General features: G+C 39.8%; 1 protein-coding gene across 3 annotated transcripts in view, besides 1 other annotated feature; it reads left to right on the forward strand.

Annotated features, from left to right (window-relative positions):
* The window catches only part of siz (schizo), a 40,910-nt gene that overhangs the window by 4,838 nt on the left and 12,232 nt on the right, over positions 1 to 23,840 (forward strand). The window contains exon 1 of one of the 3 annotated variants that reach the window (NM_001170016.1): positions 8,854 to 9,421. The exons of 1 other annotated variant lie outside the window; for it this stretch is intronic. In NM_001170016.1, the coding sequence (NP_001163487.1) occupies positions 9,354 to 9,421 (68 nt within the window). In that variant the 5' untranslated portion in view covers positions 8,854 to 9,353. Of the gene's footprint in view, positions 1 to 8,853; positions 9,422 to 19,459; positions 19,700 to 23,840 lie in introns of those variants that run through there. One more of the 3 variants, NM_206407.2, reaches the window with a different exon arrangement.
* Positions 22,040 to 22,093: a mobile genetic element.

The following is a 23,840-nucleotide window of genomic DNA, read 5'->3' on the forward strand; positions in this document are numbered from 1 at the left end:
TTCAGCGGAACTCGCTACCAATTCCAAATCCGAAATGCCAACTAGAACGCTTATTGCTCCAGTGGCTTGTCAATCGTGTTTGGCATTGACAGAGGCCCAGTACGCTTTACATGGCCATAAGTCCCGGTCTTGGCCATCTTCTGGTCATTTTTGCTCGGTTCTGACGGCTGCGCATGCGCCCCAAAAATGGCCATCCTCATGTGCCAGAGACTCGAACTACAAACTATAATGGTCAACAAAAAAAAAAAAAAAAAAAAAAAAACTGTGGGATTTGCTTTTGTCTTTCTGACTAAAAATAATGATCAGCTACTCAAATACTGACTATAGAAAAAGCTCCAGTTTTTGGGGAGGGTTCTACTTGGTTGATTTTGGTGGGAAATGTTTCCTATTTGATGTCTCTATTTCATGTTTTTGATATCTTTTGTCGAAGATCATGACAATGTTAGTTTTGTTCATTTCTCTTAATTTCCTTTTAACAATTTACACATTATCATACGAAAGTCACCTTTAAATAATTACATTCCCTTGTTTGTAACCCATTAAAATTTGTCACACGTTCGAAAATCAATTAATGCATCATTAAAATAGTTCTGCCCCGTTAAATCATGATGATTGATGTTTGCAGCTGTGTTGTGTAAGTCATATGGCCTATGACTAATTTCCATTTTCAGACTAAATCCAGTTGCTACTACCTCTTATTGTTGCAAAAAAGGTAACAAAACTCATTAAGAACAAGTTTGAAATCCATCGAAGGCCATAAACAATCGAACGGATTTCCTTTAAAGGCTAACAGAAATACGCATAAAAACTAATTTATGCAGAATGGGGTGTAATATAATAATCATAAATGAATTTCGCTACTATCATTTTAATATTTTGAAAAATCAATGAATTTCTTATGATTTTTAGTTGGTGTCTTTATTTTTTATTATTTATTTATTTAAGCTGAATCACTGTTTTCCCCCAAAAAGTCTAAATAACCATTGAAATAATCCATTAGAGGCTTTTACTATGTAATCATTTTATTGTTTCCACCCCAATAAACTTTCATCACCATCCCGTGAAGCCCTTGAGGCGTTCTTCTTATCTATGAGGATGACACTGGGTGGTCGTTCCAAGACGTAGTCTTTCAAAATGTCTAGGGCGACATCTTTCATCTGGCTATCTGCACTCCACTCCACACTTATCTGTGCTCTGGTTTTAGTGCTTTTGACTCACTTATCTTAAAATAAAATACATTTTCGCCAGCTGAACTGGCTGACAACTTCCGGTGGTTGTGGTTGCATCCCTAGTGTAAGAAATCAACCCCGACCACCCACTTTGGAGGTCGCCAATCGTGACCGCTTTCAATCAATTAACATGGACTGGAGTCGTAAAGAAATCGGCAAAGTGGGGGAAAACAAATGAGGGGAATGTCTTAGAAATAAGAATAACTAAATGCAGCGAGATATTAATGTTGTAAAATTAACAATCCATCACGGAAAATATTGAAAATTATTCTTTTTCCTTCGTTCTCTAGGCGTGTATTCTGTGTACATTGACCCAAATTTTGGGGAGATCCCTCCTCAGTCTTCCGCCTGCTTTTCATCGCCATGGTTGTTGAGTAGCGGACTTGGGCCCCCTGCGACCCCCTTTTTAGGCACGCCCCAAAAAAGCGAGTGCCAAGAAAATGCGTTGTTGCTTAATTTCCCTCGGTTTCCCCCTCTCCCGCTCTCTCTCTGTCTTTTATTAGCCAGAGTGCAGCGCCCTCGCTTCCTCTTCCTTGGGCTTAATATTCAAATTTTATGAGTTGCTTTTTGAGAAAAATTAAAAGCTCAAAAATTCAACAGCTGTGGGACGCTGTGCTCAGTGTTTATGACAATTATGACTAGCAATGTAAAAATTAATAAATATATTTAAAGTGTAAGTGGGGGGATATTTTGCTGTTTCCTAAGTTTCATTTAAATTATGTATATTTAATTTCAAATGAGTATATTTTATTTTCAAGACGCATTATAAATATCTATTTGTTAATGTGAAGTTCTATTTAACTGTGTTTCCTGGAATATTGCAATAAACATTTTAGAACATTTTAATGTTTATTTTCTAATTTTTTGTCTAATTGTTTTTCTTTTAAGAGTAGCTATAAAGATGCTAAACTGTCTGAGCTGTTGTGTTGCATTTGTTTGTTGTGTAGGCAGGCGCCTGCAGAACCAACACCGAAAAACCATCATAATACAAATTCATTGCGATTTATATGAATTTTTGTGGGTTTTTCGTGTTGTGCGTTTCTTCGAACTCACTTTTGTCTTGCTCATCAGTCATCTGAGAAGCAGAGCCCCCAGCCCCCCCCCCCCCCCTTCTGCCCACCTAATATAATATTTCTGGCATTTCTTGACCTTACTATTCCATTGTCTGCGCAGCCCGATCGCCAACGTCAATGGACGCAGTGGCACAGACGCCAGTAGATTGGCGCTGCTTTTGTTTATCATTATTATTTTTTTTTTTTTACTTTTATTAATTTTATTGGTGACCCAATGGAGCGTCACAGCGGCGCCGTTGAACGCACTCGGCCAAACGCCCACAATGTATAAAAATTTCGAGTTTTTAAATGCTGTTTATGTCGATTCCATTCATCGAAGGGGAAAAAACAGCGTAGTAGCGGGCCAAAAACGTAAAATGAAAACGAAAACGAGTCGAAAATGAGAGACACATGCAAATTGAATATATATTTTTGAAAGGCGAACTGACCACAAGAGACTTGGCCACTGCTAATTGCACTGGGAAAAATGATGAGCATGTATGTTAGTATACAAAATACGAAATTTAATTAGAGGGAGAGCTTTTCAAATTGGTATTCATGCATTTGAAATGTATTTATATGTATACTGACGGTATTTTTATAATATATTGGCCTCAATTTGTGGGCTAACCTATTCTCTGCTAACCTATTCGACAACCAACCGCTGATGCTGAGCTGGTTAGCAACTAACCAACCAGAAGATAGCCATTTATATGTGCCATTAATCGATTGTCAGCAGCCTCGTCATGGTTCGCGATCGCCATTGCGGTGAGTGTGGAGTGGAGTGATTGGAACTGTTGGGTGAGGGGGGGGGGGGTGGGGGTGTATACAGCCGGAGGGGCAGGTGTGTTGACTGACAACCAGTTACCTGTCGCCAGATACCCTGAAATGGCCAAGAGCTTTGGCACTTTGCTGGTGGATAAATCAGATCGTATTACTAAATCTTAGAAGATCCGAAAAAAATGATTGGGGTTTTTGTGTTGCGTTAGAAATCGAATACATCTAAAGCTGCAATAAAAAGTTTTGTGAATGGAGGAGTTTGTATGCCAGCCAATTTGTTCAATTCTATTGCCTATTCGATTTCGTTTCTAGTATATTTCTTGTATTCATATTTAGTTTTAATTCATTCAACTAATTAGAATAAAAGGCAGGGCATGTGAGGTTCGATTCACCAGCATCACTTGCGTATTGATTGCCGAGTTTCATTTTGCGTCTGTTACTGTTTTTAATAAGTCGCTCTCGTATTCGATTTCTGTTTTGTGTTAAACGCTTGCAGAGCTGCATTAGCGGATTGCATTACCCATTTGAGACCGTGCAACTGGCAATCATCATTGCAATCATCATCATCGTGTCAATACATCGATGGTCATTATTAGCCTCCACTTTTGCCGTGGGAAGGCAAACAAATGTTCGCTCGATATATATTCATATATATATATATATATTCATTCGCTGCCAGTTTTCTCCTACACCTAAAGCGATTTATATACATATAAAAATAAATTAGAGTTAGGATGGGGGGATCCGACAGGTGAAAATTGAGTTACCGTTAATTGCCACGGCGTCTACGACCTGGAGAGTCTGGAAATATATTATATATAGGAACAGCCACCCCCTTAATTGCCACACTTAATTAACACTCAGCCCATCGCATGACAAATTGCAGATTGTTTTTTTTTTACACTTTGTATCTTGGGAAATATCACAGGTTCTTCTCGTTCAATTTTTGGGTGTTTCACCAACTCCAACTTGGAATTTGAATTTCATGTTTGGCGCATTAGCAGGCCGACCAATTGAAAAGTAAAACATTGGATACTTCGCTCAACTAAGCCAGCAAGCGCCCCCACACACACTCGTGAGGCTGAATTTTCCTTCTCATGGCCGCCGAGAGCTCTAAAAATAGAGTTTAACAAACTGAAAAAGTATTCCACCACATACAACGACACGCACACGCTGACAAAATTACAAATTGGGCAAGGGGGAGGGGGGTGCGGCGGATGTTGGGGCAACTCTCTGGTCCCATTTTCACATTTCAATTTAGCAAACACACACACACACACACATCGCTCTTGCCTCTCGTTTCTCATTTCTCATTTCCCAACTCTCATTCTCATCTCACATTCAGATGCATCCTCGAAAACCTCCGCCCTGCAATCCGCAATCCGTGGGATGATGTGAGACTATGCCAAAAGGGAGCAAATCCCAGCACAGTTTTTCCGCGTTGTCCCTACGTCATCGTCCTGTGTAGCCAACATCCTTATACCTTCCTCAGCCTTTGTCCTGCGATTGGTCGCAATTCGTTAGCATCAACAATCAGGGGTGTGGGCAAAAGGGAATAATACTGCTAGCAGAATCAGATGTAAAATTGGCCACATTAATTGGTAATCAAGAGCAGATTCTGATGAACGTGGCTTAAACCATTCCATAGTACTTAGCTAAGATGATCCCTACGATCCCTTAATGTGACCTTCTTTCAACTGGTAGACTATAATCACACTTTAACAGTGTGATCCTCATTTATGTTTAGTCTTTGATCATCATCACACGAAGAATTTTCCTTGTAGAAGTGAAAACCCCGCTGCGTAGATGCAATGCTGCGCCACTGCGAAGAACCACCCTTGGGGAGCAAAAGGGAGTTTTCACCGACTGACTGACGAGCGAGTTCGCTGGCATGCATTCTTTGTCCTCGAGGAGGATGAAGTGGGTGTCTGGAGGGGTGGCGTTCTGAATGTTTCAAGCTCCGTGGAGGATGCCAGCGCCTGCCACTTGGGCACTTCTGTAACAGCATTTCTGTTTGTTTTTGTTCAGCTTCTAAGGCTAAGCACCGCGTTCCCTTTTCACCATGTGAAGATCTCTGGTGGGGTATGTGGAATCAGATGCTCAGTATGTCAGCCAAACAAACTGTAATGCAAGCCAGAATTGTGTTATATGTAGTAAGAAAGGAACAAGCATATATTATTATCATTTTTTGGATTCATTGGATTTTTCAATTTATCCCATCAATTATGATATCGAAAATGCTTTCTTCTTATACGAGAGTAACATCCTGCTTATGATTAATTGCTATATCATGTCCGTTTCCGTGTCCTGATCAAGGGATCAAGCCATGAACCCTGCCAATAGTCTCATTATATCCCTCACGATGTCGTTTCCTTTGTGAAACTTGAGACCAGTGTGAATCAGAAACTGTATATGATTGCACAAAATGCACTCCATGTATTACTGGGGCATGGATGTATTTTTCTGAATAATGTAGTAAAAAATAATGTATGTTTTTTAACGGAAGTTGTTGTTAGATTCAAGTTCCGAATAGAATTCAATAGCCCAACTCTAGTTAGGGTATTCCCGAATTCATTAACTCAATGCTCATTAATTTTTTACTCGCTGACTTTATGTGTTACCATGCGCCACCCCAATGATGTTATGCATCGTGTTCTCCACGATGTTTTCCCTGCTCCCCCCCCCTCCATTTCCATCCCAAACAAGTCTCATTTTCTCTTCTCCAGTTCATCTGCATGATGTGTCGTGGGTACATGAAGTGCTCTTTAGCGTTTGCTGACATTTTCTCTTCTTTTTGGAATCTTTTGCTTTTTGCAACAGAAGTGAAACAACGATATGAGTGGAATATGTGTAGAATGATGTAGCATTTTGCACATGTTGAATATACATACATATATACATAAGTTCTCGGTTGGGACGGTCACTGCTCCAATTCGTCTAAAAATGTAGCCATGCATTTTAATAATTTGTTTTTAGATATTTCGCTCTTGGCTGCGTTGTGAGTGAACTTGTATTAACCAGTGCAATTTGGATCTGATATTCAAAAATTTGGTATTGCCTGGCTTATTGCCTAACTAATAATATAAGTTGCTTAAAATCAAAATATGTATGTATCCGACTCTTCCCACCAGCCCTGGGCGTTCTTTCAATATTATGACAGCCAAGAGGGAAAATCTTTTGTTGCCATTGCGCTTAATTCATCTCGAGCATCTCGAAGTTGGTCTTTCCTTTCGCGCAGTAGTCCCTCTTCAGCTTCATCATCGTCATCATCATCTTTTCCGCGTTTCATTTCCATTTGGAGAATGATAAAAAAAGAATGTGAAATTATTGTGGCTGCTCTTTTCTGTTTACTCTTCATAAGTTGGATCCCCTTCATCCTCAAATCTTCAGTTTTTGTTTGTTTTCGTTGGTCTTAGGTGGGGCATTGGTCTAGTGGGTGGGGTGAGATTAAAACTTTTTCTTCTTATCTGCCGGGAAATGGTCTTCTTTCTTTTTTTTTTTTTTTTTTGGTATCCTCGTTGGCAGTTGCATTTTTGATGCGACTCATTGTCAGTTGACCCAATTCGATGGGCGTGGACCCGAGGGCAAATAGCTCCCACACCAACACCCCGCCTTCTGTTCCTTTTGTGCATCGAAAATGACTACCCCACTTGCCGCCAACATTCCCTTCAAGTCCCTCGTTGCAGCTTGGTGAAATATTCATGTCTTGAGAAGCCATTCATAGTTTTGAACTTCTTTCCAAGTTGATTACTGTTCACACAATAAAAGGCACGAAGTGGGATCACTGGGTGGCGGCATCACTGAGGAAAGCATAAATTTTGTGAGTAATATCCTAAAAACAGTAGTAAGTTTCATTGGTAAGTTCTCAAGATTCCTTACCTTCCTTCCTTCTTTAAGCCAATATCCTAATTTAGATACCAAATCAAATATGCTATGAATTGTAAGTCACATACAATTTTCTCCAGTGTAACTAACAAATGCAGTTTGCAATTACCCGCTGTCGATGTTGTTGCTGCTGCTGTTGTTGATTATTAAATACTTTATTGCTCGGGTTGAATTTGAAAACTGCGCCCAAGAATTAAAGTTGAAGGCGCTGTTTATTTTGTGCAGCGGTGAAGAAATGGCGGGAAGAAGGGGTCTGTAGAAAGAGCTGGGAGAAAGAGACCTTTGTGTGGGTTAGACTGCATTAGGTTGCATGCAACGGGGCCATAGAAAGTGCCACCGAAACGCCGAACCCACTGAACCCACTGGTAGCTTCCCCACGGAGCAGGCAGCGAGACTTGAGCACGCACCAGACACGCAAAATATACATGGACATATGGACGGGAATTTCCAGTCGCGGATGGAGAAGGGTGGTGCATTTGGAAGCTATCACTTTCTGGGTTTTTATGCTGCACTTCTCTAATCATGGGCACTAACCATATGGGAACTGTGTCTGCGCCTGGGATTCGAGTTTCATTCCTAACGATGTTGTCGGGTGACCTCGGGGTGATACTACCTATTGTCAAACAATCCAAACTATGGTAACTATGGTAATCACCTCAATTATTTGGCTTAGTGCGATTACCTTCTAATAACTCAATAAGACTTGATGAACTGGGTTGTCGAAAAGTTTCCCACAGTCTGGAATGCTTTATTGCCATTAATACTAGGGTTTGCTTTTGAGTTCATTCAATTAAAAAAATACTATATTATAATATTTTCCTTTTCCTAGAAAAATGTTGGCAAAAGGAAGAGTTTTTTGTGATCAAAGCTTAATATATATTAATTTTGTTGTCAATTATTTTTATAATCATTCGATTTTATTATCAAAATTCAAGGCCCAATTTTTACCAGTGCACTTTCTCAGGACTTTGGGATGGCAATGCTGTGCTCTCACGGTTTATAACGCTCTTCTCGTCGGCTCTCTCATTAGCAAAAGGGGTTGTTGATGTCGGTAAATTTCCGTTGTTATTCGCATTTTGCAAGGATATTCGAGAAGGGGAGAATATTCGAGGATATCCTGGCGGTTGCATTTGCATAAAACATATTTTTTGAACTTCTTTCTGGAAGTTGTTTTGCTTTGTTTCCCTATTTATTATGATTTAAACAAAAGCCGCTGGTAAATCGCAACCCTCTCTTGGCACGCGGCTCTCTCTTCTCGACTGCCCCCAATTAAAGTGCTCTCTCTTTTGCTCTCCGGAAATTACTTTAATAGTCGTTTTAAGAATGATTTTTAATGTTCGTTAAATTGCGTCAGAAAACTATTTGCGAGGCGCTTTCCAACAGGCTTTTCTCAGGCTCTTTAAAATGTAGGGTGTGGAGAATGTCCCACGTTGGGCGCCCCTCATTTTTGGGGCTAAATTTTCGCTGCATTTTCCCCCCACACAGTTGCATTTCGTATAATTTTGCAACCCCCTTGAAAAAGAGAGAGGAAAACAGAAGGAATAGAATAGAAAAAAACAACCCGCAGAAGACATCTGTCTGGAAAACTCTACATTTTCTCTCATTCTCTCTCTCTCTCTCTCTCTCTCTCTCTCGTTTTTCTCGAGCGGAGAGTAAAGGAGCCGCTTTGGCTGCCGTCGACGCCTTCAGTAATGGAAATATTTTACCCAGTTCAGTACTCCATTTCAGTCAGTTAGCCGACGTTAGTTTTTCGCAGACGCTTTTCCGCCTAGCAGTATTTATGCCAAAAAAAAAAAAATGTCTAAAATTACCTAACTACTAGTAGGGAGTATCCCGCAGACTACTTCAAACAATATAAATAACACACTTAACAATACGAAGCAAGTGCCGCAGAATTTTCGCAATTTATCAACCGCCACGCCCCCCGCCCCTCGCGTACGTGTATGTATTCGACTGTCTGCCGCCTCAGCCGCAGTCGACGTCGCTGCCACCGCTTAAATATCCCCAAAAACGTCCCTTGAATTCATATACATATATATTTTTTATATATCCATCTACACTCAACGGCGATTAAAAATATATCGCGAAAAGAAAAAATATAAAAACGAACTTCAAAGTGAAATTCGAAATTCCTCACCCTCGACGTATTGATTTTTCGTCATCTTCATATTTATCGGTGCCAAAGTGTTTGTATACCGTCCAAAAACAAAACACACTCACACACAAGAACCTAGTTCCAACCGCAAAATAATAAGAAAACGATTCCGTTTCACTGAACATTCTGCCTTAAATTTATTTAACTAATACATCACTGAAGCGAATCAACTAACTAGGGACTTAGTTAGTGGGACCAGCTTTAGTCCCCCCAATTCGCCACCCCCAGAAAACAACAAAAACACACGGCAGAATGAGCAGCTACACTGCCGCCCAGTATTACAAGACCACCAATATGATTACCTCCAACGAGATTTACTGGTAAGTGGCTTTTGTCTGTCGGAATTTGTCCTTTGATTTCTTTGAGTTAGCAAATTAAGTTTCCAAAAAATTTACGGGAGGACATATTTTTGCAGCATATAAAAGTTTGAATCGCGGTTTAAAAATAAAACTTTCAATAATTTGGGTAAATAATTTTAATGCCTAATATGTATGATACAACTATCACTATATAGCAACTATACATATATAATGATAGATTTGCATTTTTCTAAGAGTCTGCAAATAAACCTTAAGATCTTGAAGTATTCATAGTTGTTACCAGGACTGCTGGATCCTTTTTAAAGTATCCTTTTACTTTTTCTCGACTGTATTATCCTTTTTGCACTTGTAAGAGCTCAGTCTGCCCACGCCTCCCCCTTTTTTTCACTCCCCCGATTTTCGCAAGTAAAGGGCCGGAGTTCAAGGTTCGATTAGTTTTTCCCGAGGACAATTGTGACGCAATTGCTCTTTCTTTCTCTCTTTCTCTCTCAGCTTTTCAACGCTGAAAACAGTCAATGGGATTTCGGTCCGTTCCGCAGCATCCGAGTCACACCCACGCCCATTTCTCCGCCCCTTTTTTTCGGTGCCATCAATAGTGCATTTTTGATGGGCTAATGCCCACACACGACGGTTGCTTCACACTCGAATGGAAAAACAACAACAACAACAACAACAAGAAAGCGGCATATCCATGGCTTTTGATAACAACAAAAGGTCGAAACCGCCTTCAAACGCCCACGTCCACGCCCACACAACTCATCCAAGTTTTCCCATTGTGGGTGTTCATCTCTCTCGCTCTCTCTCTTTCTCTCCTCTTCTCCCCGTCCCCGTCTGCCGCCCACGAAAAGGTTGTTAATTTGCCGCACTGAAGTATGCAAGTGATTTTCTCGCATTTTGTATGAGAAATACTTTTGTTTCCCTGCACATTTTATGAATGTTATTTTGTGCAGTGTTTTTTCGGACCTGGTTTCTGGGTAACAAAAATATTTCGCTCAGCGTTATGCAACTGAAATTGTTTGAAACTGCCAAAAACTATGCAATATAGTTTGGCAACAAAAGGCGGCGTAGTTCCACAGTTAGCTGCATAGATGGCGCATGGTGGTGGTATCGCCATACAGCGAAATATTCCGCTCTCTAAAAGTGGAGAATAACAAAAACTTTGCAAAAAGACAACGTCAAGCTGAAATAACACAAGGGAAATTAAAACGCAGTTTCGTTTTAGAAACAAACATAACAAATGTAGAAACTGCATGTTACAAAAGTAAAAATGCACCATTTTGACAATTTTAATAGCAAGAAGAAGATAATTTCATCTTCGAAATAATAAAATTCATTAAATAGTGACTCCAGTTTTAACATACCTACATAATTACAAATAGATAGCTTGCTATTAAAAAATGTAAATGTTAAATTGAAAACATCATTAAATGTGAACAAATGCCATCTTAATCAACCCGAGCCTAAGTTTTCAGATAATGTCCGAAATTTCTATTTTTGTGGCACGGTCTGTGCAGCACATGAACCTTGAACTCTAGCATTTTTCGTGCATAAAATACACACGGTACATATATAATGTTGTTTTGCACGGCCTGGAGTGGGCAGCATTGGGTGGTTGGTGTTATGTAGATGGTGGATGGTACGATATAACATCAGAACTCCCACGACGAAGGCACGCTCATGGAAATTCCAGCGATAAACACGTGATTATATGTACATAACCGTCAATGGCTCTCTGCGGTACAGACAACATTATCTAATCCAACGATAGTGCCCTCCAAAGAATAACATTTGTAGTTAGTGACCAACTGGCTTTACAATATCCGGGATAGTTCAGTTATCGACCAGATAAGCACAGGTGTTACAGCTCGGTTCGGGGAAGAAGAACATTTTTTCATTCAATCGAACTAAGGAAAATAAATACATTAAAAGTGTTTACTTCTAAACCCGAAAAATCGTTGCTTTATCATGCGATTTATTAATGTTTTGTAGATTCTTTATTGCATGACTCTGAAGGTTTATTTCGCTTCCTATTGCATGTATATATTTATAGATATTGTTTATACTCGTGCATAGCAATTACGTAGCACAATCGAGCCTAATTAATCATGGGTGCGCTTTACGAAACAAATTTAATAAACAATAATTGTTAATATTTATCCAGACAATGCAAGGTTCGAAATATACAAGCATCGAAAACTTGCATAATTTTTGTTTGCGATCAATATTCGAATATCGACTCCAAAACTTTGTATATAGAGATATGCAGTATAACTGCTAATTACTTAAATTGATAGTCGCTAACTCCAAATCCAAATAAAAGCTTAATTTATATAAGCCAAAGATTTCTTTCTGTTTTATTTTAGTTTTCGACTCATTTTACTAGCAGCTTCCTCTTTCCACTTCCTGAACAGTATATAGATTAATGCAGGGCTTACTAACCGAATTGCACCGGTGAAAATGTATGCAACTGAAGCACTCAATCTCCCTTTTTGAATTGAAGATTTATTCGAATGGGCCACAATGAAAAAGTTCAATTAAAAATAATTGCATTTCTCCCTTTTGATTTCAGTTTTGGTTGGGTTTCCTTGTGAACGCGAGTTATTTAATACGAGTCTCGGCATTATTCCGATTACTAGATAGCATCAACTGTTTGTTTGACATTTCTCCTCCATGCGATGGGAAGTGTTTTTTCCCCCTGGCTCCACTTGGATCATTATTCTCAAATCTCTTGCCCCCGTGCCCCTCATTATAAATACTACTGTGGCTTGCAGCAGACTTTTTCAGTAGTTGAAAGTCGTGGGATTATTTAACGACTTTCTCACTTTTACTTCTTTACCTCCATTGTTGGATTGTCGCCGAGCTGTGCTCTGGTCGCCCTATTCCGTAAGATGATTACTCCGGACAGTGATTACCTAGACCACGTGACCCACACCACTGACGTTTCCGCTTTTTCCGACGCCCATTCGTCGGCTTAGTTTGCTTTGGTCCAGCGATAATTGAATGCCAGACTTTCGTCGATTGATAAACCCAAAAGAAACGTGCGGCTTAAAAGCAACCTGCTCTTTAAAGTACACGTTAAAAGCGTTTAATAATTCTGTTGGGAAAGCAATTGAATCCAGATGTTGTCAGCCTATATTATTGATGGTAGACCTTTAATTGGTAGTTATTTGGTTAAATCATGAAGAGGATAGTAACAAATTTGTTTTGAGCTGTGATACCAAATTTTAGCCATGTTAACAAAAGCTTGAAGGCAATCTGCATTTTTCTGTATGTAGATGAGAAATTAAATCGATTACATCCCGTTTTCAACTGGATCTTCATGTACTCCAATCCCCTCCTCGCCCCCTTCTTCCCCATCACTGCTTTATAGGCTTCTGGGTTTGTAGGCCTAATGCAAAAAAGTAAATAAATTCAGATGAGGTGTTCCGAAATCAAAAAACCCGGTGAGCGTCGCCGCATGAAAGCATCTAAATTAAAAGGCGAAACCAGTTGGGGAAGTTGACGTCATGCATGTGGGCGGCGGAGGGGGAGGGGCCATCACTGGGGCCAGCGGAATGGGAGAGGGCGGGGCGGGGCGGGCGGAAAGTTGCCGGTTGCCGGTTGGCACACACCAAACAAGCAGCCAAGTTAACCAGTTCTTGCAGCAGTTGCTGTTTCTGATTCCATCGCCGTCGTCCTAGTTATGTATGAGCCAAATTTCTTGGAGCCGGCTCTTTTAGTCCGTTGCTACTCGCTTCTTGAGTCCCCACCAACCGCCCCTCACCCGGCACGCCCCTTTCCAGCGAGGCACCCCCTTTTTTTTAAAGGGGGAGAGTACGTGCACAATGAGATAAAAACTTTTTAGATAGTAAAATGTTTATAGTAATATGCTTATTTGATGGGACTTAAATAAAAAATAATGAAATATCTTATTAAAAATAAACATAAAATATTTTCTCATAGCCATATGGTTTTCTTACTATTTACACATTTATTTTATTATTAGGTATTTATAAAAGGCCACTTATAACCTGAAATTCTCTTAAACTATGGCGTTCATAAGTCAAAAGTTTTTCTTCCTGTGTATGCTTAGCAAAGAATCAACTGCTTAGATTTCCCTTGTTTTTCGTTTTGTTGTTTGCTGTTGTTGCCCAATTCAAGCAGCAATTTCAGACTCGGACGCAGACGCATTGTTGTTTCCAGTCGGCTGTGTAATTTGCATTGAATTGCAACTGACGAAATGCAGCCTGGCAATGCAATTTCTATAGAATTAATCAGACCTTTTTTTTTTGGCTTACCCTGGAAAGGGTTTTAAAAAGGCAGTAGCAGCTACCTGATAAAGTCGAGAGATCGGTAGGAAGCCATTGACCCATGGATAGGAAAATACGATGTGTACATAATTACTTGTTATACATGTGAGAAATGAGATCTTCGGTTGGGGTATTGAGTTTAAAGAAAATAGCATATCTGCCGATCGCTTTCGTAATTATAGAGAAGATTTACAAAGCGAACAAGTTTGTGTGTTTAAATATTAAATAATAAACATATATACGCTATTCAATTTGCAACCCAATTCAATTCATAGTTGACCCATCCAAACACAAATTATATAATTACAATCAACCATCGCCAACAATTATTAAAAGAAAGCGGATTCTACCTGAATTACACAAGAGCAGTCTTGAGTCTTCACCATTTCAAGACTCTTTCAAGTTCATTAGCTTCTGTTCAAAAAGGCAACAAGCAATCAAATCAAGTAGAATACCACGAAATTAGAAGAAAGGCAGCCAAACATTCACCAACCGTCCAGAAATAGTAAATGAACAAATGAAATTCGCATAATGACGACCATTTGTGTGGATTATGTAAAGCTCTCGAGATTTGTCTTTCTCCAAGCGATTTCAGACACAAACAAGATGAGCCAACCGAAGGGCGGCGAGAAGAGTGCGAGAAAACAAAAGAAAATTGGGAAATTCAATTGGCAGATAGGCGGACGAAAAGCAATAATAATAAGCTGCTAATCGCTTGTAAACATGAATTTTCAAATGAAAAACTCAAAACGAAAATCAATGAAAGAGATACGAGATTGGTAATTATAAACAGACGCCTACACGGAGAAAAATGCACAGTTCTGTGGCAAATAAAATATGAATTTAATTTTTTTTTGATAATTTCTTCGAATTAATTGAAATACATAGTATTTACAAGTATGTGATGATCATCGATCAATATACGTCACATTACTTATTATTTCGTGTTATTATTTTCTCTCAGCTAATGTTGGTGGTTAGAGCGAGGGTGGTGGTTGTTTTCTGTGGGCGTGAGATACGTGATTCAGAGCCTAACGAGCGCCGCAGAACCCTTGTGGGCGAACTTTCCCAATGTGCCACTTGAGCAGCGAGCGATTCCAACCGCCGTTCGTTGATTGATGAAGGCGCCAGTGGCGGTGTGCAAGCAGCTCCACGAAATGAAAGAAAAACTTAACCATTGGACTGCCCAGCGAAGGCGGAATCGCGGGGTAGGGGGTGGTGGTGCAAAAGGTGGAAGGGGGGGAATTTTTAGTCTGCTTTTTTTGTTGGCTCCATTCATGGCCAGCACCACAACAAGTGAAGCGCGGTGGTGGGCAAGGCGAAGTGCAAGTGAAAGTGAACTCGCTGCGATTCCGAGTCCAATAAGTGTGAGTACTCGGCTTCAAGAAACCACAAAAATTTCCCACTAACATAATTTTGTATCTTTTTCGTATCGCACAGCCCCCAACCCCTTCTGTTCCCACTGTTGCCTTTCATGTTTTTCTTTCAACATTTTCATTTGTATCGCATCATCCGTCACTGGCTCATCTTCGTGCGCTATACTTTTGATTTAATTGAATGAAAAGACAAAAAACTAATTTGGTAAAATCCGAAGATCGAAGTTTTGGATACTCTTGCAGATCGAATATATCTTTCAAAATATTTCGATTGAATGAATCGGTGAAAACAAAATTAAAATATGTTTCGCAATTATAAAATTATTAGTATGAAGCATTAAGCATACTAAAAAAAAAAGGTAGATTTAGTGGATTTAGATTTCCGTGGAACAGATTTACTGCCAAAAAATCTGTGAAAGTGGAGTCCCGAGGAGTAATATGTCCACTGTAAGCACCCCTTGCAGTGTAAGGAGAAACTTCCTAATGACAGGGGCGAGGGAATCTCGATTGTGATGTGACGTGATCGTGATACGATCCAATCCGATCCGATGCCTTGCCCGATATTGGCCCTGTCGGGCTTCATTAGCTGCGCTCCAGAGACTCCGGCGCATTGTCTCGCATTTTGTCTCCCAGCCAGACCTGCGTTCACTTTCTAATGAGCCCGAAAAGCCGGCGATTCAGTGGTCGCATAGGTAGTAGTAAGCCGTGTAGCCATGACCGAATGAGCAACTGAATGGCCCCGCCAGCGGCAAGTTGAAGGTAGGAATCGGTTGGCTATATACTATACTATGCTGCACTGTACTACCATATAGAGATGGGGGTTTGGGGTTCGGGGATCGTGGCGGGGACCTAAGCTCTCGCAATCATTTGGCTGGCTTTGCTGTTTTGGGGCGAACCGAAGGTCTGTTGGTTGGTTGGTTTGGCTAGGAGGTTGTTGTGAATATTGTTTGGGTTCCTCTTTCCCATCTGCCCGCCCTTCGACTGTTTACAAATTGGGTTCAAAATGCCTAAGGTCAGGCGAGCAGCGCACACAACGGGTGGGAAGTGGGGGTTTTTGGTGGGGGCCAAACGAGGTAATCGCATAGTTAGTAACTGCACACGACAGAGCTTTCGCGAAGTTTACTAGGGAAATATAAAATGCGTTTCATATGTGAGAGATACTTCAGGGCAGTGGGGAGATTAGAAAATTGCTAGGCATCTGAACGAGGAGATCGTTATTTAGAATTAAAAACCAACAGCATCCCTGGGATAATATTCTCTGAAACGTATACTTAATATTTATGAAAATGTTGATTCATTTTTAATTATTCCTGAAAATGTAGCTCTAAAGGTTAAATGTCGACTGTAATTGTTAAGGTTCCGAAAACAAATGAAATTCACTAATTTTCTACTAAATTCAGCATTACCTGCACATTAAAGATTTCTTGCAACCCCCGCTGATGGCTGGGATTAATTGAAATACCTGAGTCAACCCTCGCCGCACTAGGCTTTTGTTGTGTTTGCTTCTTTGTGGCTGTCATCATCGTTGACGGCTGTTTATTGTTTCATAACAGCAGAGACTCGGCCCAGACGAGTATGGCAAATGGGTTTGTGTACCTTGTACCTAATGCGTTAATATCAGCCAGCATTTGGACGAAGGGAGCGAGGTGGGGGCCTTACAGGGAACAACTGTGGCAAAAGTTTTGGTTTTATGTGTGCATATGTTTACGACTTACGAGTTTTAACGATGCCGCAGCTATGACAGCGTCCGCAGTGCAGAGAGATAAAAACGAGGTCACTTTTGTTTTGATATTATCAGATTTCAAATGGATTTCGAATTATTGCTCTACTTTTTCGAAAATGTTGATTTGGAATAATGTCTTCGAAACTATAAAAATCGGAAAATGAGGTAGTGGTAAACAAGAAACAGCATCCCATGCTGTTTTGTTTTTAATACGTATTTAAAAAATGCTTTTAAAGTGAGAGGTTGAAGGAAGTGAATTGCTTTAAGCAAAGCGACCAAACAATAGAAATCATTTGCAGATCAAGTTTTAACATTAGTTACTTACGATTGTTTATCAATGATATTTAGTAAATATATTTAATAGTTATGGACATGGACGTGTTGGTTGACTTTTGGGATCTAGTCTTGCTAGGAAATAAAAACTATTAAAAACATATGATAATTGTTTTCTGTGCAGCAGCAGGTTTCAATGAAAAGTCAAAACAGGCCGCAGGTCCGGATATAAATGGTTTGTTGTCTGAAATACACATACAGATACTTGGACAGTCGGATACTTGGATAGCCACACAGTCATCGGGCTTAACGCTTGGCTCAGTCGCTGAGCGGATCGGAGTGAAGCCAGTGAGGCATTACGCTGCCCATTTTGTTAGCGGGCCGCCGCAAGCGACTAACTACCAACTAGCAAGTTCCAGGCATCAGGGACCAGGCACCAGGCACTAACTGCCAAGAGAACTACCAGGCCGTAATGCCGCACACTTGCACACATGCCTCTCCATATGGCACATATGGACGTCAGCAGTGGAAAACAATAAGAAAACATAGCCAGTAAAGCGCCCCCGCTCGCCCTTCGGTGCTCGTTTAGTGCGGTTCGCTCGGTTCGTGAGTCACCTGAGCGTAACGTAAGCCCAGCTTATTGCTCGTCTGACTACGAGCAGCCACAATCGATATACCCTCTACGGGGGGTATGGTCATTTGATGATCGAAACTGTCTGTATACATTTCTGGGTTGGCATTTCGGAAGCAATTAGCTGTGGTGGGTTTAGTATTTTTTTTTCAAAACTATACAAAATCTACCAATTTACACAGTCTTCGGAAATACTCTCCTTGTTCAGGATATAGGTTTTGTTATATACAGCTTTATCAGTCTAATTAGGGACAAAAATGGCATCTTATGGTATTCTTTAAAATTCCATTATAAGATTGCACTTTTCATTTTAATTATTCCCACCTATAGATTTTGTAGATCTTTGTAGATCAAAAAATTACCAGACGACCGCTATAGAAACGAATGTTTTGAATGTTCTCTTCTTATAGGAAATTGGTTGAGATTGGAAACTTTAAAACAATCTGAATGAAGATCAGTTTATAGGGTACGAAATCTTCGACCTTCCAACCCGAAGACCATCTTTCATGTTTTGTTTTTGCCACTGCACACGCTTTTTATGTAGGCTCTCCCTCCCCTCTACCACTCGTTCTCCCGCTCATTTTCTGCAAGCTGCAGCAGCTGTTTTTTTTCGTTCTCCGAGAGCCGAGCTTTGCGCTCTGCGTATCTTTTTTCAATTTTGAGTTTGGGCTTGCATGTGTGTGTGTGAGATTCGGTCGTTTGCATATAAATTTACACCTCTTTACGACTGTTTGTCGATTTATGTGTGTGCGTATTTTCGGATCTGTTTTGCAATTACCCAATTTGACAATGGATTCAAGTGGGAAAGCACAGCTTGTTTCAGCTCCGGCGTTGGAAACTTTTCCAAAACGCTTTTCGATCCGATTCAAACTCATTTTCGTTCGCTTAAAATGCAAATATCGTGGATAATTGAGCCGCTTACTTTCTGGTGGCTGCTGCACTTTGACGGCGGGTTATATCGTGGGTTATATAATGACAATTAGACCCACAGTGACAGCACACGTCAACGCTTATGAAAATGTGAGAGCTAGCTGCAGGTTAGTGAGCAGATGGGAGCGGGGCTGAAACTCATATAAAAATAAATAGTAAATATATATACATTGGTTCTCTACTGCTGTACATTTTTCCATAAGTGAGTTGCTTTCAATACTGGGAAATATACATACATATATGTAATCGCTTTGTAATACAAGAACCCCTTTAATGCTATGAGGTACTGTATCGGTAAAATTTTTGCTAAGGAAATAAAATTACTTGAAATAATTTGAAATGTTTTCGCTATTTTTAAAACTTTAGTTTTGGTTTGAGGTATGTTCTTAAAATTATGTTCCAAATCTAAATAAAGTTAGTTTAAAAATGGTTTGTCAGTTATTTCAAGGATTTAGTTTTAACACAAAATAAGTAGTTTTCCTCGTAATAACAGTAGAAGGCAGATACTTAAATTAGTGGTTAAGGGATAGAGTTTTCTGTATGCATGTTATTTCAAAATTTTGATCTTTGAAATCAGATCAAGTGGAAAATAACAGCTTAGTGCCCCGAGTATTCAAAGTAACAACAATATTAGCCAGTGTTTTAAGTGGCCCACAAACTTGGCCAGTAGGCAATAACAAATACGAATACAAACTCAGCAGCAGTAGCAGCAACAAGCTCTCTTTCCACGCATACACCTGCATTTCCCGCCCCACTCTCTTCCTCTTTCTTCCCTCTCCAAATTTGAGGCTCTCGCAGCAGTTTTGTTTGTGGCTCAGTTTCATTCAAAGCTTCGTGGGGGCAGCACACACGTCGCTTGCTCGCTCGTTTTGTTGTTTTTCCGTTCGATTACACCTTTCGCAGTCGTCGTTGGCAGCGCTGCACGCGTCTCGGTCGCCGATCGTTTGTGTTTCAATATATTCAAAATATATTGTTTAATTAACGCAGTTTGGCAAGCGAAAGAAAAAAACAAAAAATTGAATTTTTAATAAATTCAATGAAAATTTGAAATTGAGTGTGAGTGCCAAACGAAAAGAAATCGAAACAAAAGTTTAAACAAAAACCCAAAATTTCCCAACACGCATCACCACTATTTGTTGCTATTTGTTTATTAATTTGACATCGTTGTATCACCGTGACATGCCACAAAGTAAATCAAACAAAAAACACAATAAAACAAAACGGAAACAAGCCACAATTTTTCGATGTAAAAAATATATATAATTAAAGAGAAAATCGCCTTTCTCCAACCGTCCAGTGTATCACAAAAACAATAGTGCCGCCACCAGCAAAAACTACAAATAAAATAAAAAACAGTAGCGGGTGCGAGGGAAAGAGGCGTAGAGAGCGGGATCACTGGAAAGAGCGGGATCCACGGCCACTGCCCCGTTACGTTTCGGCAAACACACAAAAACAAAAACTGAAAAATCCGAAAAAAAGACCTCATAAATCGCGTGTTTTTTTTTTTTTTTTTTTTTTAATGTGTGGATCCAACTGGAAATTTCTATTATTTTGTAATTGAATTCGTAGCACTTTGCTTTCGGCACGTTGTTTTACAAAGTCGAAAAAAGCAGACATTCCTGGAAAAATCCGCCCACGCTGACCGCCAAAATCGCTGATTCACTTATTCAGCATAAGGTCTGGTGTAAAGGGGGTTTACCTTTTGAATCATCCTTTGTTGGCACTTAAAATGCAATTCTCGTAAGCACTTCAAGTGAATTAAATGGTTCATAAAGCTATTTTAAAAGCACTCAGAACTTATGGTGTCTCACATCCCATTTGTTAAGGAACAGTGAAAATGGCGTTTGGAGATGCAAGAAAGTCTTCAATGAAGTATGAACCATTTATTATAGGAATTTCTCATTTAGTGTAATTGACAAAAGGTTTTAAAAGGATTTAGCCCGTTTTGAAGACATTGGCACTTTATTTTCAAGATCAGCTGATTCAGTGGCGTAAACAAAGCTTTGAAAGCCAAAAGCCGTTGATCCGATTCAATAAATGTTGAATAAGTCTTTGAGCTCTCTCTTTTCTTTGTTCACTCTCTTATCCCGTTAACAAAAAAAAAAGTGTGATGCATTTTCCAGTGCGTTTTCGCTGCTTTTAGATTTTTGAATCACTTTGCTTTTGGTTTTGAGTTTTCTGTGTGACGTTTGCTCTTTCGGCTGCAGTTGTTGGCTCTTTGTGTTGCCTTTCGGCCAGGCTTGTATAATCGCTTGCCACCCAATTACGCTGCGTCGCCGCATTCGATGTTTGTTGCACATTGTGTTTCCACTTCCTCTTCCGTTCGGAGAGAAACGGAGAGACTGAGAGAGCGAGACAGAGAGCAACTGGTGCCGGAGAAGGAGAGGGAGTGTATTCGGGCTTTTTGTTACGTGCGCCGTTACAAATGACACGAATGTGAATAAAAAGCATTGAGCACGGACTGTCCCTCTTCCTCCACTTCCGCAAACCCCACCCCAACCCGGATACTTCCACAAACCTATCCCTAAAACACCGAGAAAAACTGAAATAATTTTGACATGGTAGTATCATCTAATTTCATTTTAAAGTTTGAATAAATTTTAATACTTTTTATACCATTCATGATGAGGCTATATAGTCGAAGGGGAAACTTTTTAAAACATTTTATGTAAGGATCTTAAATTCCGAAAATGTTAAAAAATGCACTCAATGTATTTATTTTCATGTACTTAATCATGGTCAAAGTCATTTTTACTTTATAAAGATATTATTTGAGGAATTAGGGAATATATTTTTTCCAATGCATCGAAACTCCTCAGTTGATTCTTAGTATTTGTTTTAGAGCGAGAGCGGAGCGCACTTCGAATAATTATAAATTAAATAATTATACAACACAAGCAAGAAAACAGCTTTGCAACTGATTGCGGCGGCCGTCGCTGTTGTTTTTTCCCCGCACCTGCACTCGCCGCTGCTTTTGCTGCTCGTGCAGTGGAACACCTGTAAAACAAAGGCAGCTCTATCTGCCACAAAGCTGCAACTATAGCAACCTATACCAATCTTGGCCGATGTCGATGTCGTGCTCCACAGCGGATGCAGCTTTAGATGTAGATGAAGCCAACAGAGCCCCAAAGCTCTGTCCATATACTACACAGTGATTGCTCCCAAAATTCAACTTCGGAATACAATTAAAATTTATAGCGACAGTAAGCCAAAAATAAGAGAGAACTCTATTATCGATACCCTCGACTACTAGATACCCCTTACTTCGCTAGTCTGAGCAAGGGAAACATTTTAAAACTATGATTTGCATGTTTAAGTGTAACCTTTAAGCTATTGTAGTTCCCTGGATCACAGAGTTCAATACGGCTCGGATACTAATACTTTTCAACCATTAACATGGTAGAAAACGCTTCGTTCTATCGGTTACATACTTTTCTACAAATCTAGTAAACTTTGCGAGCAGCGGGAACGTTTTTAATAATCTTTATTGGGTTTTATTGGTCTACGAGATCTATTCAAACGAAACAATAATAAAACAATTATACTTGTGTCTAAAAATAAGTAATAATACAAAATATTTACGTTTTGTGCTCAAGAAAAATTCAATTGCAATGCCTTAAGCTAAAGAAATTTTACAGTATTGAGATACATAATTAGAATCACAACCATGGATAATTAAGTCATAATTCTGATTTAGTTTTTGACCTTTAAAATAGTTAAAGACAGAATACAGATATCCAGCCGTTACTACCAAGTTCTTTGAACTTAAATTACTCCCAATCTGCCAATTAAGCAACAACCGCTGTAATTTAAAAGCGAACCAGAAAGCCAACACAATTTTCGTAAAAACTTTAAAACAACGAAAAACTTGTTCAACAAAATTGCAATTACAAACAAAGTTTCTAAGAAGCGAGCGAAACATACACAAAAAAGAAAAATAAAAGGGAAAACAAGTTGAAACTGTTCTAAACACAGCACAACACATCAGCAGAAACAACTAGAAAAGCCACAACCACTAATAGTTGCTAAATAACACAAATATTCAGCTTTTAGCATTAGGTTGTTCTTTTCGAGAGCTTGGGATCTGTATGTTGTTGTATTTTCTGTATTTTGTGAGTGGGCCCCGGCAGGCAGCAGCATTCTAAGCGATTGTGATTGAGAACTCCCCTGAAGCGTTTATACCCGTGCACATATTGGCAGTAGGCGACTTGTTTTGGCCAATAATTCCATGACTTGTTCCAAGGCTGGGCCCGAGTCGTGAGATTAAGCGAAATTCGTTTGTTTGAACAGCTTTTTACTCGATTCATTCGGTTCGTTCGGTTCTTATGGTGGTATATGGTACGTATGTATACAAGTATGTACACTCCATATGACGAAACACAAAAACCAGAGACAGTGGCAAGTGTTGTCACAATTGTAACAGAGATGTCTCGGGATCGTTTTCGAGCTCTTGAGACTCTCGAAAAAGGTTCTTGAACTTTACGACGAAATATAATATTAAAAACAAAAATCCACTCTGAAGAAAGTGTGGGGGTTATGGCCGGAGATTTTCATACATATGTACATATTTATAGCCATATAGAGATCTTGATCTTGGGACCACAACGCTCTTTTATACATGTATTTCCCTTTCTATTCATTGTTTTCATTGCGAATTCTCACGCACTTCGCACATAAAGCTCATATGATTTATGATCACGCGGCCTTTGCCTTTGTGTGCAAAGTGGATCAGGTCAGTAGATTGCTAATCAGCTAATCAGATCGTGGGTGATCCGAGAGAGTCTAACTAAACTTGGGCCCACTGCCAGGTGCGCTTTCCCAAGGCACGTTTTCGAGGCCTTCAGTGTGTCTGGATCAATGTGGAATATGCGGAATATGTCGGAATATATCGGAGTATGTGCAACTGTCTGCGCTTGGTGCCAAATCGATGTTGTTATGCCCGATGTCTGCGTGTCTGACATATTCAATTTGAATATTGTTTATTCACCAGTCCCGCTTCTACTTCCACTCTCTCCGGCCTGCTGTTTCGCTTTTTTTCCTCATTTTTTTCAGCCGTCTTTTCTTTTCTAGTCTGCAGTTGACAACTGGCGACTTTTACTTGCGATCGACGACGGCCAATGATCAGCAATTGACGTTGACCCAAAAAGCAGAACAGCCGCAAAGTTGATTGAATGCGATTGCAGACTGTAAACTGCGA

The sequence above is a fragment of the Drosophila melanogaster genome, chromosome 3L, assembly GCF_000001215.4.
Source record: "Drosophila melanogaster chromosome 3L".
Taxonomy (NCBI): Eukaryota; Metazoa; Arthropoda; class Insecta; order Diptera; family Drosophilidae; genus Drosophila; species Drosophila melanogaster.